The 21,106-nt window shown below is 39.3% G+C and overlaps 1 protein-coding gene across 3 annotated transcripts in view; it reads right to left on the bottom strand.

Annotated features, from left to right (window-relative positions):
• Positions 1-468: 468 nt before the first annotated feature.
• The window catches only part of LIMA1 (LIM domain and actin binding 1), a 74,874-nt gene continuing 54,236 nt past the window's right edge, over positions 469-21,106 (bottom strand). For 2 of the 3 annotated variants that reach the window (XM_017675280.3, XM_036992242.2), the window contains 7 exons: positions 19,493-19,577; positions 18,621-18,769; positions 15,890-15,997; positions 12,447-12,531; positions 10,831-10,940; positions 4,122-4,255; positions 469-2,745 (listed from right to left, as the gene is read on the bottom strand). In XM_017675280.3, coding sequence (XP_017530769.3) covers positions 1,743-2,745; positions 4,122-4,255; positions 10,831-10,940; positions 12,447-12,531; positions 15,890-15,997; positions 18,621-18,769; positions 19,493-19,577 — 1,674 coding nt within the window. In that variant the 3' untranslated portion in view covers positions 469-1,742. The remainder of the gene's footprint in view (positions 2,746-4,121; positions 4,256-10,830; positions 10,941-12,446; positions 12,532-15,889; positions 15,998-18,620; positions 18,770-19,492; positions 19,578-21,106) is intronic. The other variant, XM_017675281.3, reaches the window with a different exon arrangement.

The following is a 21,106-nucleotide window of genomic DNA, read 5'->3' as shown; positions in this document are numbered from 1 at the left end:
AAAAAAAAGTGCCTTAACAATTGTTGCCTGAACAGGCAAGGAAATCAACCAACCAACTATGCCTCTGCCCAGAGTGGCAACCAAATCCATTTTCAGCAGGAGCCACTGCAAATTCCATTAAGCGTGTTAGGCATAATTGTATGCTGAATTATTAAGTGTTCAGTACAATTAACAATAAAAAGCCACCACTGGCTTTTGGATTGGTAAAATGAATGGCTTATTTGGAATGTACACACTAATTTTCTTGCAAGTTTGCTTTCAATTTTCAAAAAAAGATTGTCTACCATTAGGGAGGAGGAACGTCAACGATCAGCCCAACTCCACCACCTAGTGGAGAGATATATTCATAGCATTACGCTTCTGGGGCATCAGACTCATTTGCCTTTTCTTCCCAAACTGTTAAGGTAAAAGCAGGTCCTGAGAGACTGTAATAATGTAAAATAATAATGGAAAAGGAACACTGAAAAGTCCAAATGCAAATTAAAAGCTTTATTGAATAAAAATGTTTCAAACAAAGCAAGACTGTAAGAAAGCAGATTATTTTACATCTCTAAAATGTATTAGAACTGAATCTCTAAAAATGCGGTATAAAGAAAAGCCTATAGCTTAAAACCCCTTTCCCACATAAAGTTTGGAATATCAATTACGTATAACAAATGTACTCAAATTATCATATTCCAAAGCCTTAATACTAGAAAACCATCCCCCCACCCCGACCACCAAAGGCCTATAATTGGTTTAATTGCACCCTGGGATACTGTCTGCCATAAAGATCAATACATTTCAAAGCTGATAAGTATCAAAACACTAGTGCATGAGAAAAGGGATATCAGAAGTGGACTATGGAGCTTGGAGGTCTAAGTTCAAGTGATTTAAGGTGTTTTTTCTGTTATTCCTCCTTTAAATTCCTCACTTTGCACTAACGTGCAGCATGGCAAACGGCCATATAAACGATCTTACAAAAATATTGTAGCTTTCTGCAAATTATGAGAAGCACAGATACTACCAAAGAAAGCGGCAGTCACTTGGAGTGTACCCAAACTCACTGGCAAATACCATAGCTTATTTGGGAGACAGTGGATCTCTCCAAGCACCAAAGGTGCTTAAAAGGTGCTCCAAAAAGAAGTTATATCTCCATAATCCAGTTCAGAACGTGATTTACAGAGCAGGATGCAAAGCAGTTAATTCCCCCATATATATCAAAGTAAGAAAATTAACCTAAAATTTATTTTTTAAAAGACTAAGTATTTGATTTCTCAATAGATGAACACTAAACAAACTGGTACTCATTTAAAAATACACAAACTGTGCCCTTTATACTAAAGTGCATTCAGTTATAATGTTTAGGTCCCTAAATCCCTTCTATATGTTCCCTAATTCTATAATTGAATTTTGAGTGTAACAGTGTACTACTAATCATCTATTTTCCTATTGCCTTTGGGGAATACAGCAGAATCTGGACTGTATCAGTTGGAATATTCCTCCCCCTCATAAGACCTTAAAGAACTTGTGTATATCATCATTACTAAAATAGAGGATTTAAGTAATATTGTCTCTAGCACTTAGAATTGGTTCACTTAAGCTGCAGTATGGGATTTTTCTGAAGTAAGAACTCTTTTCCAAAGCTACTTCCACATAAATTACTGTTCATGCTGATACCTGTTTACATGCATCACTTTGATAAAGGGCAGTGGCTTACTAACACTAACACTAAATTTAAGGCCCAGCACCATTGCATTTTGTCATTCCTCATCCTCACCCTCATCGTAGTACCGATTTCTCTTTATCTGTTCCTCCACAGACAGCTCTTCAACTACCTCTCCATCCCAGAATCCCACATCCTGAGATTTCTGATTCTGAGCAGTGAATTCTTCATTGGTGGTGGTGTCTACAAAGCTGGACCAATCTGTAGACTTGGCTTCTAGTGGAGACTGCTGTTTGAAAAGGTTTCTATCATCTTCATCTAAGTTTGCACCATTTTCTACAAGACTGTCACTCCCCATCTCAAAACCATGAACTTCCTTACTTCTCCTCCTTGTCTCCCCTTCGTTAGATTCCTTGTCTCGCCAAGTTGTTTTTCCCACACTCCCATTCTTTTCGGAGGTGTTGGCATTTTCTACTTGTTTTCTTTCAGCTGCTACTCCTCCTATAAACTCCTCATCTGACATGCTCCAGCCTTTCCTGATAGGTGGGGACAAGGTTTTTGAGTTCTTGACAGGGGCGGTTCGAAATGAAGCTGCCACAGTGAATGGGCGGCTCCTTTCCTTTAGTGAAGAAGATCGTCTTAGCTTCTTCAGATCTAGATCGACATCCTCAGGAGCTTCAGGCTTGCTGACTTCATCCTCTGGAGGCCATTTGGGTTTGGATACTTTGATCCCTTCCTCCATGGCAGTCACTGAACTGCCAAGTTCAGTGGGGGGCGGCCAGGCAATCCTCAACTTCTTGGTTTCAGCCGGCTTGTCCTCTTTCTCCGGCTGAGAGGCAGCCTTGGCTTCCATACTTGCAGTCAGAACACCCACCTTAGCAATGGGGGCATCTTCTACTCCTGGGCTCTGAGGGGTCTCCCCTGCATTTGGAGGATGGTCTGGTCTCTCCAAAGGCTCTTCATTTTCATTTTTGCTTGCCCACAGATCCTTGTGAGGTCTGTGCCCAAAGCCTTCGTCATAGTTGCCCTTAGATTTAAAGAGTTGATTGAAGTGAGGCTTGCAATAGATTCTCCCATGTAAAGATGCATATGTTCCTAGACTGTTGTTAAAAGAAAAAGAGCATCAAGTTAACAAATCTGTATATTCTTATTTATGCCAGCAACTGAATTGAGATTTGGCAATTCCAGTATTTTCAGAAGATGTTAAGTGAGAAAAATATCTTTAAAAGCACATCAATCACCTAGGATTCTCTCCCCCTCTTTTAAGCACATTTGGTCTATTATCCTTATAAAAAACATGTTCACTTCCAGGTCTGCACCTTCACAAGCCATTCTTGCCCCTGGTACAGGCTCCCATTTTCAAATGACTTCACTCCCCTTTGTCAAAACTGTTAAAATTACCTCTTCCAGGAGGTTTTCCCTAGGCAATCCCACCTGGCTCTGTTCACTCATCTATTTCCCAAGTATCTGTAACCCTTAACTACTTATAAGGATATTCCTTTGTATAAAAGTAAGGTATGGGCTCATGAGTGTGTGGTGAGCAGTAGCCAAGAAGTCAGTCGACCCTAGTGTCGGTGCTAGGCAGGCCTTTAGGAGACTTGGTGTCTCTTGCAGGGTAACAATTTTTAAAGGGGGTATAAAAACAACAGCACTTCCACAGAGGAAATATACAAATTCAAAAATTTAGAAAAGTGTGCTTTGGAGAAAAAAATGGGCAGAAAAAGAACCAGCAAATGGAAGTTAGAGAGGCACATTTTGGCCCCAAAGAAGGGAAAGCCTTCGAGCTAGAGCTAACACTGGAACTAGCTGCAGTGGGCTATCACCCTCCAAATAAGTGGCATGCAGATGCCAGGACATCTTTCAATAGTATTTTGGAAAGGATGCTTGCCCTGGAAGGGAGGCAGGAAGGAGTGACATCCTGGTTACTTCCTTCTCTAAGACTATGATTAACATGAGTTAATATGGAGTTACTTTACCAATTCGCCACATGTATAACCATACTTTGAGATACTTGAAAAAAATGATACATAAGTTATTTTCTAAGAAAATGAAAGAATATATGGAAAAATAAATGTTCTTCAGGGTCTATTATTATTGCTGTTTTCATCATTTATAGTGCTTGGGACATTTTGACGTAAGGGCTTAGAAAAGTATCCTGTTGAGATTTCTTAACTTCATGATTTTATAATGCCAAGGGAAAACATTCTACCAAATTAGGGCACAGGGGGCCTACAACCCATAGATTTAAGCTTCAGTCTTAACACATAAATTAACATATCAATGTACCAAGAAGTTCCAAACATCACTATCATTTCATGTGGCATACCTGTCACTAAATGGTACTTTTTACTTATTTCAAGGGCTTTCAACAGTACATTATTAGTGCACTAACTTTTAATACCAGTGCTCTACAAGCCAGAGACTCCCTCCGGAGGTCCAGTTATTCAGAGAGATGACTTGTTTTGGTCTGGCATACCTAAGTTTGCTGTTGCAATAGGAGCAACGGAAGCAGCTGATGTGAAACACCTGCTGGTTGGCCAAGAGACGCTCCATCGGGTAGACTGTCTTCTGACATTCGACACAGGTCTCTCTCACAGGGGCCTGAAACTTCTAGGAAAAGGAAAAAGAAAAGGACAACTTCAGCAAAGGCAGTGATGAGTTAGCACACTGCTGAGATGGGCCCTGGGATTTACTTTGTTATCTAAGGGTTCCTTCCTCTACCTAGCCTGTCAATTCTCATAGGAACACTAAGCCTGCTATAATTCTGTCAGCTGACTCTTTAAAGCCAAAAGGTTCTCCTGAATTCCCTTCCCAGGGTGTCTGGCTGTTCTAAGTGTAGCAGTACCCGAGGATGGGTGGAGTTAGGGCTAGATTGCAGAGAAGGCTTAGACAAGCCACTACGTACACATAAAAGTACACACAAAATGTTTCTGTGGACAGGAGATTAGTAGAAAATATCATCACACACACAGAAGAAAGAAGTTTGTTTGATTCAAGTGCCATGTAAAAGCAGGACAGACTTGTATAGCAACGACTCTGAAGGGGAGAAATTTCAAGTAGAGGAAGAGCATTTGGCTTTGGAAACTAGGCAAAGACACTTTGATAAAGCATCTTTTAATCTACTCTGCTTATAATCTTGACTTGCTCAGTCCAGTAGGCATAACATTTTCAAATAAATCAAAACCCATATAAATGAAACAACTTAAAAGAGACATAAATTATTTCATTAGGACTCCATTTGAAAGCATAGCTCAATAAAGCTATAGGTTCTATAATCTTTTTAAAAAGCAAAGGAGAATAAAACTATTATAATGGGGAGGAGGAGGTCATAATAGACTGGGAATTCACAAATGTAAAGTGTGGAAGAAGGACTGGGTGAGCACAGCTGTTCTAGCTGGTAAACCCAATCCTAAAGGATATAAAATAGTTGGTGTTCTAGCACTGATGAAAGCCAGAATTCCAAAACTGTAAGATTTTATATAAGAAATGGTTACACGGCTACTAGGGGTGGGGATAAGAGTCTCTAGGTGTGTGTGAGTAACCCTTGACTTGCCAAAACAGAAAACACCTCAGCCAGCAAATGCAGAAGCAGCTTAGGTCAAGGTGGCCGGGAGGCCCTCACAGGTACCTTGGTAGCCCCTTGGATGCCAAGACCAATGTGGAGGTAATTAATGTGAATCAGTTCCAAGGCCCAAGACCTGAACGATTAAGGTAAGCCTACAATAAATCAGGTTATGGGCAAGAATGAGTTTTTTAAAAACACCCAAACAGACCCATAAAAAATTCAGACTGCTGGTTCACTTGCCACATGCTTCACTCTAAAGTAAAGCAAAAAATAGGAATGGTTTTCCAAGTAGATTTGGGCAGGAAATGAGAGTAGAAAATGGACAAAAATGGGAGTAAGGGGAAAGATGTATAGAAGGAATTTAACTGAAACTAGTGGTAAACTCCCAAACATCACAGAGGGATTTAAGAAGGAGCAGAACTGAGTGGAAATGGCTTGTCAATAGCACCTCTCTATTCCTAGGGTTAGAGTCCTAAAAGGAATCAAAGGCCACAGGCTACAACCTAGTTTACCAAGCATAAACAGGTATTAAATATGATTGAATGCTACTGTATTGAATGTTGTTGGAAGTAATCAGGGGCATTATTTGGAGCTCAGGATTTTTTTTCTTGCAAGGACACTTCTAACAAGATAGGACCTAAGTGGAGATGTCCTACCATAGTTTTAATTAGGTTTTCTCTGAAAGGATTAGATTCTTGTGTTGCAAACAAACACATGAAAATGTAGAATAAATCTGGGTGTAACAATACAATTGAACCCACTGGAGAGCCTGTGCAAATCACAATTCACATAATATAAAAATACTAGGCTAAATGTATTTACTAAATTGAAAATCTTTTTCAGCTGTAGGGTGGATTCTGCATTTTTAACACTGGACTTAGGAGAATATTTATTCTGGTCATAAAGACAGAGCAGGAGGTGGAAATTTCACATGGTATAAAAGGAACTGGATATTATTCTGCTAAAGGGGAATGGAGGCCCACAAAACATGCCTCCCTTACAAACACGCAGACAGAACACGCTGTTGCACGAGGGTACAGCCCAGTGAATAGAAAGGAGAACCTGAGAGAAAGCTGAAAGTTGAGCTCACATTAGGAGGAAAGTGGAAGGCAGGAGCAGAAATTAGGTACCGGAGCAGGAAGCAGAAGCTGGAAGAGACAAACAGGAACCTTCAGTGAATACACAGCATTTGGTGTGTGCTGGAGTGCTTCACTGCAGCTGAGCTGAAGCTCAGTTACAGACTCAGATCCAAGAACAGGACCCTGTTTTCTTTCTTCTTCAAGTTACTCTGCTAATCGTGGCAAAATCACCCTCACTCATATCTACCTGAGGCTGGAACATGTCCCAGCTCAGGAGAGAGCTTTTATGAGCCTTCATCCACACAAAGAAAGTCTCACTAACAATTCTTAGTGTCTTCCTACCTCCCACACCTGATGCACCATGGCTCTCTGGCATGGAGCCTTCAGCCATACAGGTAAAAAGTCATTCCTACTGTTTAACATCAAATTAATAGACTGTTAATTCAAACATCTGATAACCGCAAGCTTCTAACTAGCCAGACCTACCCAACTCCCATTATTCTTATTTGATTTTTACAAAAACCTTTTCCAATATTATGTAAGGTTTACGAGCCAGCTGCCCAAGGGTGCTTATAGTTTCATAAAAACAAGAGGATGCCAATATGGTAATATGCCAAGTCAGCGGGGCTATGGCTGTGCCTTCCCTTTATTTCCTCTGTCCTGGGCACTCAGCCACTTTTCTGTAATTGCCCCCATGTCTATTCAGACAACAGGAAGCATAGTCAGTGCCCAAAAATCTCTACCATTATGGTAAGCCTGGCATACATCCTGCCCATGCCTTCATGGCATGCTTGGACTTGGCACAGCCACATTTAAAATACTGCCAATATTCATTAGACATTTTTATCTTGAAAATATATTTTTCCAGTTAGTAAGACGTTTTTCATCTCCTCTCCCTCACCATTTTTCACACGTAGAAACTAAAGCACCAAGATTTAAGGTACCTTATCAAAGCTCACACAGTCAGTTAATAGAATTAAAATGAAAACTCAGAACTCCAGACTCACAAACCAATAGAGAATTTTTTTCTAAATTGTCCTGGGATGTTAAATTTCCATGACTAAAGGAAACTCTTTGGGGGAGAGCAGATGTCATCCCAAATGAAAATAATCTCACCATAGCACTTTGAACAAACCATAGCTCTTTGCTTTGTTTCAAATTAAAATATACAGATAATATCTTTGGGAAATTCAGGAATGAATGAGGTAATATATAAATAATTGATGTTCATTAACATGTTTATCCCATATGAGGAATCTTGCAGGTCCTCTACTGATCAGCATCTACTTAAAAGTTATTTTCCCATAAATTTGCACGGCTTCATTTACATTCTTTCACCCTCTTGTTTTACATATATTTTTAGTTTAATGAAGGTTCCAGTTGGGAGATTCATATATATATTATATATATAGGTGGGGAACTTAGCAACAGGCAGTGAAGCCAACTGGATTTTAGACATTTTGAAATCAGAAGAAAATTCTATGTTTATGTCAGGCCTTCATTCCTTAGAACACCACAAAATGCCTTTCTTTTCCTCCTTTCCAATTTGTGCAAAATATCTAGATAATAAAACTGAAAATTTTCACACAATAAATGGTTGGGCCAGCTCTGTGTAGCCTTAATCCTTCCCCTGGCTTTCTGTGAAACTCTTTCGAAGCATAAAAATGAAAGCATTTTGGGGCTATTCTATAAATAGACATCTATAAATAGATGGCTTTACATGGAGAGGAAAGGTTAGTGTTCTGACAAAGCAGTAATGATGAAGATAGAAAAGATTCTAGATTCTAGATGACTGTCTAGCACAATTTGGTAGTTTTGCAAAACAGCATAAAACCTGGACAGCCGGGAGGGCACAGAGGGGTCCCCACAGTGCATGTCCTCTCATGCAGTCCACCATGATTTCTCTCCACATGTATCAGGACCAGCTCAGGAAGCCTGGGACCGGGTTGTCCTGGACACAGTGGGGGCAAGTGGGTAATCCTGGGACCTGTCACATCTCCTTGCCTTTTCTTCCCTTATCCTCCTCTCTGGGAATATTTAGGGGATACTTTCTTTCAATGGGAGGACATAAAGCTTAAGAGACCCTTGGGGCTCTTGAGCAGAAAGATCCTGATCCTTCTCGCAGGGTTCACTGACCTCTGTTCCCAGAGCAACACCTTTTTGAGAATGAACCTGCAACTTCAACTTCATTAGCACCACATTTCATCAACTGAGTTATCTGGCCAGTGTTCAGACTATACAAAACCCTTACTTGTACAAACCAGTATCATTTTTTTTAATTTCATTAAGCTAAAATTTGAAATGAATTGAGTTTCTCCCTTAGATGTCCTATTTCAATAACAGACAGGCACCAAGGAATAGTTTTTCCAGGATGTGTAGGACCCAAAAATCTATTCTGAGTGAACAAGTTTATTCTTAGCTGTAATTTCCTGAGATGAGGAAACAACTTCTGTTGTATGGTCTCTAGCCATGAGATCAGTTGTGTCAGCAGGTCTTCCTATAAACACTTACTAAAGCATTGATATATTTATCTGTAGAATGTAAAGGGTAACTTGGAGGAAAAGAAAATATACTGCCCTTAAATAACACTGGAGATATGATTGGGTCCCACCCCTGGCTCTGTACACGATAGCCATTTGAGCTTTGGACTGTAGGCAAACATAGGAAGTGAGGCCAGTTTACTTTGGTCTTTATACAACATTCAAAATCTGAAGGATATGTCCAGTGAAAGCAGGCCTATCTGCATTTTACTGCTGAGTGACCTGCACCAAAGAAGCAGGCACAGGTCTGGGGCACGTGCAGAGGGAGCCTTATTCCATCTCCTCCCCTTGGTGTGCTGGGGAGGAGCTAAGTGAGAGGCACTCTGTCTTACATCACTTATAAGGTCAGACCCTGGAGTTTGAATCAGAAGGGATCTCAAAGGTCCAACCCAGTACCAGGAGATCTGGCCTAGCAGGTGAGGAAAGGAAGTAAGACTGGGTGGAGAATTCAAATATACTCAAGAACAGAGTTTAGTTCTTAGATTGTCATGAAATTTCCCTAGTCCCTCAGTTCATGGCCAAGTCAGCTTTGCTGTTCTTGATCCAGAACCACAACCCAAGGGTTCGCATCCGGGAAGGGCTGCTGTTGGAGAGGAAATTAACCTCCTGGCATTTGCTACTTTACTGGACTCCAGATACTGGAAAGAGAAAGTGCTGACGACAGCATAAGCAGATCGCTAAGGCCAGAAGGCTGGGTCATGTTGGATACATGTGCAGATTTGATCACTGTACTCAGTTCTTTCTCTGTTTGCTTGTCCCCTCTTGCTACTTCCTTTACTTTTTGCACCCTTTCAATAAGCCTTAATTACCCTCCTCACAAACCTCTGCTTCCTTTAAAATTTTCAGGTTTATGTCTTCCCCCTCCCCCCTCACTTTTTGAATCCACCCCTTAAATCATGGTTTCTTCCCTTTCCTACTTTGTTCCAGACCCTCACCTATGTCCTCTTCTTTTTATTCTTTCTGTGCACTAGAATTTTCCTCAAGGGATCAGTCATGCCCACAGTCAAGAGAAACAAGCATAGCAGATGTGGGCATGAGGTTGAGGCAGTACAAACCATATTAAAACTAATTCTATTCCACCTATTGAATTTCTCTCAAGTGTTAAAACTTCTGAAAGAAAACCTGGTTATTTATGAAAGCACCAGAGAAGAAAGCCACAAAAGAATATGGGCATGTCTGATTAATAATCCAAGTGAGTAAATTTTACTGCATTAGTAAAGCGCTCAGTTAAAGCAAGTCAGCTAATTAGACTAAAAGAGGTGTTGGCATCTTTTTACCTTTGTTTATTTTTATGGGAATACATATTCATAGAAAGGGAAAAGACTTTTTCAAAATTGGTAAGTATTTTTCAAAATTGGTAAGTAAAAGAAGGCCATAGATTGAGAACCCTCATGAAATTCTCTTAGGGTACAAAAATTGGGTTCATTCTTTACCGTATAATATTATATACCCTAGTATAAGTGTTACTTGAACACCCATTTTTACAGCAAATGGACTGGCCAACTCCCATTTCAATACACACATTCTTTCATTTAAATCAGCTAACCACCAAGTTCAAGTTCTTATGACCAGGGAGCTTATGGTCAGGTTCTTCAGACCAGGGAGCCACTATCTTTAAGCCGACATTGTCTGGCAGGCTGATTATAGTTTAACAGATTTTGCATATCTCTCATTTTGTGGACTTTCACCCATTCACAGATTTATGGACTTGGACTTAAAAAAAAGAAAGTCATTTTCTTCAGCTGCAGGTTTCCTTAAAGCTTTCATGAATTTTCAGATTTCAAACAGGGATATTAGTGAGCCTCCCCGTTCCTGGCCCAAATACCTGAGTAGAAGCAGCAAGATTTCCAGAGAAAGTGACTGGCTTAAGTATGCCCTTATTTGGCATTTTCATCCCCAGGAAAGTAAAAACAGGTCATAAAGAACATGATGATTAAAAGGTGCAATGAGCTCTACTAGCAAACCAATGTTTAAAGGCTCAGAGAGAAATTGCTGTTGTACCTTCACTGCTTTGGGAGGAGAACTTTCAGAAAGGCTGGAGGCTTGGGCATCTGGACTTAGTGGCTTGGGATGGACAGGCTGCTGAACCTCACTCTTAACCTGGGAGTTACCTGTTTGAGTTACAAAAGGAAGACATTTTATAGTACCTCATGGGAAGTCTCAGAAAAGCTTCCTCCTTAAAGCCAAGTTTTGACACCTCCACCACTGACAGATCTTTCAACACCAGGAAAAACACTGCTTTTCTGTGACGGACATTCTAATGCTAAATAAATGCTGTGCTCTCCAGTTCTCTCACAAATTCAGTGGCTCAGCCAGGCTTTCTCACCCTTTGCCACATACAGCAGGAATCCAAACTACCCCAGATGAAGCACTTTCTGCCCTGTAGTATTTGTTATTTCTTTTGAGGGTGTTTGTAGACTTTAATGACTTTTTGGTAGTTAGAACTCTCAACTCCTTCAACTGAAGTTGGGAAAATGGGGGAATGTGAGGGCAGAAACATCATACTGGGTGTGTGCATGTGTGAGTGACTGATCTGACACTTTTTGGTCAGTCCTAGAGCAGATATCCATGGATGAAGATTATGGAAAAGGGCTTCATGAATTCCATAATCATTGACACTTCACCTGTGTAAGTTAATTTCCTGCCAATATATTTATTGCATAGAAAACTCAGAAGAGGCACAGAAAAGTCATTTACACAGCTATTCAGGAACCACAAAAGGATTCCTGAAATACTAAAGTCAATAAAGTACTGAAGCATTAGGGCTTATTTTTCAAAGAAATGTTTTGCAGAACTAATTAAAACTCAGAAAAATTTCTAGGCCAAGCAAAACGATTATAAGATAAATGTTCCTGGATTCAAGCAGAGTGAGTTTCTCTGAAATTTTAAGGTAGGGTTTACTAGAGATCTGGCTAGCTCATACTTATACTTCAGTTGCTAAGTTTTCAGGGTCTAGTAAACTCATTAACCTGAGGAGGAACTATACATACAAATCCACATATTTAAAAAGATAAAAATAAAAAGATAATGGATAAGATAAAATATATATTTAAAAAGAAAATAAAAATACAAAATGGAAATTGTAAAGAAAAAAGCCAAAAGCTTCTGTTTTTTGGAGAAGTGAGGCTCAAAACGAATCCAAAATAAAATCAAAATTCGCACCAACAAGAAAATCTCTAGAATCTGTCTAGAGGGTGGACTATATATAGTACATGTTTAGATAAGTAGGGAAAGATATTTTTAAAAGGTTACTCAAATACCAATTCTTTATCCTTATAAATGAATAAAATCCTTCTTGGCCAAATTTACATTATAATGAAGCTTTAAAATTAGTTTTTGCAGTTTTAACCCTGAAAAGGTTTGTTCCAAAAGGTAGGATAAGTTCAATGAGAGAAACCTCAAAAGTATTCCATCTGTGCCAAGTTAATCATATTTATTTGAATTTAACTTCTCTCTAAGCCATGAAATTCAGTGTGAAGGGTATTCAAGCATCAATTCTTAAAACCAAGTGAAAGATTTGATCGGCTAAATCCTAGATGTAGTATGTTACTTTCTCAGTACTGACAGCAATGGGGAAATACCCTGACCGAATACAGAATACAGAACAAGAACCTTACCCCCCAGCTCTAAGAACAAATGCTTATGGGAGTCATCTTTAGCAGGGGTGGACTGGGCTGCCAGGCTATTCTCGGTTGCCGAAGCCTACAAAAAAAGGGGGGGATTAAGAATCACATTAAAAATAAAAGAGCAAACTGCTGTTAATGCCATAAAAACCTGCTGACTGCAGTCAGTCACTGGTTGCCTGGGGGAAATAACGGGCCCCAGAACAGCTGAGCATTTAAACAAGAGGCAGCAAAATGTCTTTTATGAGGACATTAACATGCCTCTCAATTACAGAGTAAAGCGCGAAACAGACTGCACTCAGCTGCCAGAAGTGTGCATCATCTCCCTTTATAAAAGAACTTCTAAACCATATCATTCTACTCTTGAAAAAAAAGGCAAAACAAAACCCTCCATCAGGGAGAGCAAAGTTCCTCACCATTTAACCATAACTTACTTCAAGGCAAGATAAAGTCTTTACATATAGGAACTATTCTTACTCTTTTATTTTCCTAATCCCTTATTTCAAAATAACCAAATACATCCTGCTGAAATAAATTTTCCAGGACAGAAGACCTTTTGATAGCTTTAAAACCGATTCACCTAAAACCAACCTCCAGTATTATCTTCCAAGTTAGTTTCACTTTTTAATCCCAGCCTCAGAATGGCAGTGTTTAACAACAAGATGGCAGATCTTACGTATGGGTGTAAATCTTTTTCCCAGAAGCTATCAAATTTAAATAAAAAATGGGAACTTCTTACTAGTTCTCTCTCTGCTTTCTATTGGCCACCCTGGTATCCCCCTTCACATTCAAAATCATGAAAGGTCAAGAGGTGACCCCAAATGCACTTTCCATGTAATAGCCTTTCATTCAGATGTCAGAGATTGAATGGCCAATGCTGAATGTTTATATCAGGATGTTTAATGTACTGAGTAAATTTACAATGGAGATTAAGTTGTTGGCTGACTGCATCTGAATTTCAGCATGCTCCTTTTTTTCCCATTACTCTCTTTTCATTACAGGAATTCTGACACGACATAAAACCAGTTATAACAGCCAACGTTTACTGAGTGTTCACTATGCGCCAGGTATTGGGGTGATTGACACACATGTTACTTCATTTAATGATATGAGATAAATTTTCTAAAAGTTGTGCATGGCCATTAAAAGCTCTTCAATTCTTGCTAATTAGAAGATGTTATCTACCCCAGGATGCTCTTCTCTCACCTCTAATTTAGTCACCTTGAACCTGCAGGGTAAACTTGATGCCAATTATGACATCATTGCACATGCCCAACCAGATGACCTCACTGCAGGAACAGCCAGGAGAGAGCACATGAGATTTTGCTCAAATGTTTTATTAAAGAAAGCACAAATTCATTCACAAGAGGAGAAAGGGAAGAACAATACCTTGACAAAATATTTTATTTCAGGCAAGTTTACCCTAGCATTAATGTCCTTTTGTAACAAGCTGAAATTCAAATAGTTCTTAGGTATTGGTTAACAAAAGCCAGGCAAACAGCCAAAAGGATGGCTGAGGCTCTGAAACGTTTTATGAATTTTAAGGCAGCCGAGGGTTTCTAAATCTGCAGTATGTTCTTGAAGATTATGTACTATCTGTATCTCCTTTCTTCCCCACCCACTCCTCAATTTGTGATTAATTGCACTGATGCCCTTTTAGGCTATAATTGAAATGTTCCCATCCCCCCAGTTTAGTTCAGTTCCAGTTTCAAATCAGCATGAAGACAATCAAGAAGCAAACATGAAATTAGATAGAGACAATCCAAGCACTACTTTCCAGATGATCATTTTTCTAGCTATACCCCGAGGGTAGATGGAAGCATTTCAATGCGGGTATGTTTTTCTCTTGTTTCTTTTTTATAGAATATACGAAAAATTTCAAACATATTTACTCAACTGTTTCTAAGACATAATCTCCCACTTTAAAAAATAGGAAAACCAGGTAGTCCAATGAGAGAACTACTTGATACATGGCATGTGACCCATGGGACTAATGTGAGCCTACTGTTGCAAAACTGTATATAATCTATTGGATGATTTTATGATTATGAAACATATTACTGTCAAATATTTTCTTATTATTTTAACATATTTATGTTATGTTTTGTAGAATGAAGTGATTTAATTTTCTTTCTGTTCTATTTTATGATTCAAGTTTTCTAGCCATTAATCTAAGATTATTTTTCTATGTGCCTACTTAAGTCCAAGTGTGTAGTGTATCTCATGATTCCTGTTGGTGTTCTGCCAATACACCATACTTTTAAAAGTCTGTTATAGTCAAATAAATTTGAGAACTATTACTCTTAGCCTATTTTAATGATCTCCCCACCTTTTGGAAGAGGGGTCTCAAGGGTGTCAATATGTATAACAGAAGCAATGATTTTTCTCCTCCTAAGATTAATCACTGTAATAGATTTGAAAGCTCTTTTTCCTCAACTAAATATTTGCTTATCATATTGACTGAAAGACAAAAAAGGCTGGATAATGGATTGGCAAAGAAAATGATAAATTCACCTGACATACTGTTACTCACTCTAACTAAGCCACTCATCTAATGTTAAGTGCATTAAAACACAAATCTTATTTGCTTAAAATCTTCCATGGTTTTCTCTCTGTAGGACTACATCCAAACCCTTGGGGTGGCATATAAAGCTTTCCAAGACCTGCCTTGGCCCTCTCCCTCTACCTGTCTCTCACCATCGCCTATATGTACCTCATGTTGCAGCTAAGGCATCTGAGTTTGAATCTCTGGTTTCCAAACCTCTGTTGTCTGCCCAGAGAGCCCTTCTTTTTCTTTACTCAACTTTTCCCTTATTCACATGGCCTATTTCCACACATGCTTTAAGACGTGGCTCAGATATCACCTTCTTAAGTAAGTCAGGTTAAGTGTCCTCAGACTGAGCTTCCATGCTTGGCCCTCTCCTGGCACTTGTCACACTGCCTTATGATAGCCAACCTGTTACTCATTTCCCTTTTACTCTGTTAGCTTTCTTGCAGATAAAGACCACACAGAAGGGTTTGTTTGTATTTCATTTTTAAGCTTAGCATTTCCTGTGCTTAGCATAGTGCATCGCTTTCAAAATACTTTGAGTGAAAGAATGAAATTTTCTTGCATAAAATGTTAAATTAAGAATATATAAATATTTTGGAGAGAATATCTAATCAAAAAGATTTTTAAAAATCACTTTAGCTCATTGCCATCTGAGCATTAGCTAAGCAAAAGAATTTTCCAGTGAAGGTGCATTATCTGGGCAGATATAAGTCGCAGAGCTCCCCAACCAAAATTATGTGACCTGCAAAAATGACAATCTGTCCTGGCAGCTGTTACCAAATTCCCAGACACTGTGCAGCCTAGAGTTAGAGTTGTTTCTAATTTTAGGCACCTAATTTAGAACACATGCGTCCCTGGCAACTGGACATCAGAGTTTCCAACCCACCTTTTCACCATCCTGATGGGAGCTGCAGACCTCGGGACCTGGGTGCACATTCTCCTTTTGCTCTAATTTATGAGTTTTGATTTCACCACCATTGGCTCTCAATTCATTCTACAAAATAAAAATAGTCTATGAATTAAAAAAGAAATCACTATTCTATTCTCTTAATAGTTTATCAATTAAACAACCGTGGAATGTTAAAAAAGAAGTTCCTTTAAGAGGCCTCAGGTCAAATTAACCCTCCAACTCTCACAAGCAACACCCATTAACTAGTGAGATGACAAAAGCAGCTTTGTGGAGACATACCTCAGAGTTAGATGTGTATACAGGAGTCTAAAACTGGATGCTCATTAGAATACAGACACACGGACACAGACACACGCAGAAACCACCCCAGCACACAACATTCTTGTGATTCACACTTCCAGCAGCGCAGCTTGTGGGAATGCAAAGCTCGTGAGTTTTATCAGAAAAGACCATTTTGGAGCAGGGGAAAGGATATGCCAAGTGCCAATAATTAAGAAAATATACTGACCATATATCTAAATGCCCGGCCTGGAAAGAGAGACAGGGATGATGCATACATATGAAAGCTGAAACTATATTTAATACCATAAAATAACCTTTTTTTGAGCCTTTCAAAAACACATTTTTTGCACGAGATTCATACATTGTACTAAAGACATACCTTATTCTACTTCTCATAACAGAGCCTCAATATAAAAAAGCAGGCTTTAGTACTGTCATAAGAAATAAACAGGACTACATTTTTTTTCCTTGCAAAGAGCACTTGGGGCAAAATATTAAAATGGACTTTATCTACCAGACCCCAAATCAATATAGCGGTAGATGAGTATGGACACTTCCTACCTTTAGTCTGCTTGTGATCTAGTACCTTTCTATTCTCTGTGATTCTTTAGGCATGGGGAGAAAACAAGTCATTTATGGTCAGAGGGCCAATGAAGAGAGTGTGAGTGGGCCTGACTGACTCAGGTATGGAGTTACAGATTAAGGCATAGAGCTCTGAGGGTGCGACTATGCAGTGGGGAGCCGGCAGCCCGCGCTGTGCATCCCAGCACTGCCCAGCAATGCATTCCTGACCCTGGCCTCCAGAATCACTGCCAGAAAGCGTGTGCCTTGTTACAACCACCCTCTGTGAGGGGCCTAAGAAATTCTTTAGAAATGAGATAAAATGTACTTTTTACAAGAATTCCTAAAGCGTTTTCAACTCTTCAAGTTTACAGAGCAGGAAACTGCAATGCAAAAACTCTATTAGGAGTTTCTTAAAAAGTCACTGAACAGGTTTTTCCACTTACAGTCACCTGGTCAGAATGTTTATAGCAGGAGAGCACTCCAGAGCAGCAAAATCCTAAAACAAGAGGGAATTAAGCTCCACAGATCATCTATGGGCTGTATCCCCTGGCCTGCTTCTTAAGAAATGTCTAAATTAGCTCATTTTTCACACTCACAGTGAATAATGAACCTGTGATGTTCCACTTCCCTATTGATTTACACAATCATCTCTTCTTAAAACTACAGTGAAAAATCAAGGTGAAATTATTATTGCCTTAGAGACTTAGCCCACCAATAAATACTAGAGAATGCATACTTCCTAATGTGGGGAAAGGAAGACTCCACTCCTGGAATACATATTATGATTTCTAGTAGGCATCAGTTTCAGTCTGCCTGGGAACAAATAAAATTCAATACTGTTCCTCCAACTTTGTTAAAAAATAGGACATCAAGAGATTAATGGCTTGTAATTTGAAATCTTGGAACAAATGTTGGAAAGATACTTATATTATGTATGTGTACATGGGTATATACTAGTGAGTAGGTATAAATAAATGGTATTTAAAAGGAAACTTCAATGAAGCAGTTCTGTAGTGTCCACTTGCCAGTGAAGTCTAGGAAAGTATAAAATGGAAAAACCCTCCATTCTGTTTAGAAAACTAAATTTTTGTGTTTACTGAGTATGCTACCTTCCTGTCATTCCCTGCCCTGCCTTTCTTATCCATTATTCTATTTCTTTAGAAAACCATTACATCATAAGGAGGGAAGATTAAGCAGACCATGGATTGTATGGTTTCATTAATATGTAATGTCCAGAATAGGCAAATCCATGAAGATAGGAAGTAGATCTGTGGTTGCCAGGGAATGAAGGGAGGGAGGACCTAGGAGTGATGACACAGGTATGGGTTTTTTTTTTGGGGTGACAGAAATATTCTGGAATTAGTGGTGATGGTTGTACAACCTTGTGACTATATGAAATATCACTGCTGAATTGTGGAGTTCAAAAATGGTGATTTTATGTCCTTGAATTATACATTCATAAATTGCAAAAAAAAAACAACCCACCCTACATTAATGTTGAATAGATCTGCTTTCTCTCCAGTTTTTTTCTTTCCTCTCTCAGGAACAAAAATAAGTGTCTCCATTAAAATTAACAAGATACTACTTCTTGAACAAGAAACTTAAGTAGAAGAGATAGGAAAACTATCAGGGACATTACTGGATGGTAACATCACTAGAAAATGAATGGAGTGGGCATGAGGCCTAGGAAGACAAAGTCAGGATTACCAGTGAGGGTAGGGTAGGATTTCTGTGAAAGAACGGCTGGGGACCATGGAAGGAGGCACGGCTCCCACATCAGGGCCTGGGGGACATTTCTAGTTCTTGTGCTCAGTGACCTTTTGCTGGATGGGTGAATGAATGAATGATGCAGAACACATACTGTATAGTTGCTGGAACTGCTCTGTTTGGATACAGCTGCCTGATACTTGGCCATTCGATCCTTTATGGAGGTTTCTGACAGGCGTGGCAACTCCAGATTTCGCCTGCTTTCGATTTTCTCTGAGTTGAACGTAGAAGATGACAACTGACCTGAAAGTATCCAAACAATGTTTTATGAGAAGATAAAATGTGACTTGAATGGTTTCAAGACTCTAAATTTTGGGCTATTCAAATTTAATTTCTTCTATTAAATGTACAAAGGAGGAGACTGGGAATATAACTGTCATTTACAGGTAATATTCACTCACTTTCTCAACATTAAAAGGAGAATGCTTACCATAATTAAGTATTATATATATTAAAAATTTGGCTTATTTAATATGTGAAAAAAATAGATCTCAATGCCATTTTAATTATTTGCATTTATTGGATTATTAGGAGGCTGATGATTTTCCACTTTATTATTTTTTCCTTTGGTAAATGCCTGTATATGTCCCCTTCAAAACATAATTCCACTCTCAAGGCATTATGTTATCACTGGTAATACAGGCTAACCAATCTTGACAGAGGAACCTGCCCACCCATGGGAAACCTCAAGCCCCACAGGAGCACAGAGCCAAAAGTGTCAGTAGAACTTGCTTTGTAAATGCATAAAGGTACCCTTTGGTTATCACAGGTTACCACTGAAAAGGACGGATTAAAAATACAGAGAATCTATTTGTAGAGAGCAATGAGATTTGATAATGGTTTGTATCAGATTTCCTTTTTAATTTGTGCCACTCTTCCTTTAAAAGCATTGGCTTTGAGGCCAAAGGTATTGCTACAAGTGAGTACTTTCTGTAAAATGTCGCACATACGGAACTCTCTGCTTACCTGGGCCTATTTCCAAATCGTCCAGAGAACAGCTGTTTTCAGAGATCCTCCTTCCACCTGCACTTCGGCCTTGGGTTCGAAGGACCTATTTGGAAAACAAAACCCAATAGTAAGCTTTGTACAGAAGGTGGGAAATCTTCATTCAATGTTCCAAAAGGAGGACTGCAAATCTCCTTCATAAATAAAATCCAGAAGAGATGAGATTTTGTATTAATTTTTATATTCCGCAGAATGTGTTTTTAGTATAAATAGCAAGCACTACATATTCACAGGTGCCCAGGGAAAAATAAGTAACTCTCTATATAGCTAATCCTCTCTGCTAATGATCACTGCCTAACCAGGTTAATGAGAAAGCCTTGTAATTTAAACAGCCATTGGAGGAGAATCCTCATGTCCTGGATGACGCTGACATATCTCCCTACGGCACAGTCTTGGAGGCAGCATCTCCCGTTTCCCTTTTCCATCTTCCCTGTTGCTATTGCCTTGGTTCATGTCAGTATCTTCTTTTCCCTGGACTGTCACATTACCTTTCTAATTGGTTTTTCTACACCTTCCTATCAAGTCTCATGATGCTGCCATTATCTCAAGTAATACAAAGTAATTTTCCCAAAATATAAAGCTATGTTACTCTTTTGTTCAAAATTCTTAAAGGATTCCTAATAATTCTTGAATCAGATCTAAAGTGTGTAGTATGTCACAGAAGAGCAGTTCTCGATCTGGTCCCTAGCTACCCTCTCTAGGTATTGTCTTCCTCAACCTTTACCTTCCAGGAAAAGCAAACTGCCGTGAGGACCATGACACTGTGTGGTTAAAGTGAAGGTTCCTGTGGCCAGGATTCTCAGCTGGCCCTGGTTGGCTAGCTCACTACACATGTGTGGGCAGTACGTTGTTACTGACTCTATGTAAAGAGCTCTGCCCAGTGCTCTGGGCGATGCAGTGGCATGGCTGCAAGGCTATAGGACAGCAGAGATGAGACTGAAGTGGTGCCAGCACTGAAGACAGAGACTGAGACGGATGTGGCAGCAGAGAGGCTCAGAGGCAGAGACCGGCTTGCTGTATGCAGACTTGCTCTGAGTGGACAGATTCTAGTGAATGACCTGCCATCGTGGGAATAAATTTGAGTATAACCCTTTCGCCCCAAGAACATTCTACTGTCATTTCTTTGGTCACATTGACTTCATAGTGAACTTGCCTGTGGCTGAAATCTATTGGCAAGACACACTATACCTGAGTTCCCTCTACCCAGATAACTGTTTTATCCTCTGTTGTCTAGCAAATGCCTGTTCCTTCAAGACTCAGTGTAAGAGAAGCAACATTTCCTCTGGAAAGTCTGCCTTACCACTCCCACATAAATCTAAGTAAGCCTTCTGTCCTCAAGGTACTGGTCGTCACACTTCTGTGACAATTCTTATCAAATTGTCATGTGTCTCTCTGCTAGACTGAAAGCCTACTGAGGGCAGAGACAATGCTTTAAAAAAAGGTTTTTTTATAGAAAAGTGGATGGGTACAGATTTTTTTGAATAAAGTATTTTGAGATTCCCATAAATTACTACATTTGTGTTTCTCATATCTAAAGCAGATATCTACTTAAAGTTGCAAATTATAATTTTTAAG

The sequence above is a fragment of the Manis javanica genome, chromosome 10 (genome assembly GCF_040802235.1).
Source record: "Manis javanica isolate MJ-LG chromosome 10, MJ_LKY, whole genome shotgun sequence".
In the NCBI taxonomy this organism is placed as follows: domain Eukaryota; kingdom Metazoa; phylum Chordata; class Mammalia; order Pholidota; family Manidae; genus Manis; species Manis javanica.
This window is presented reverse-complemented; position numbering and strand designations above follow the sequence as displayed.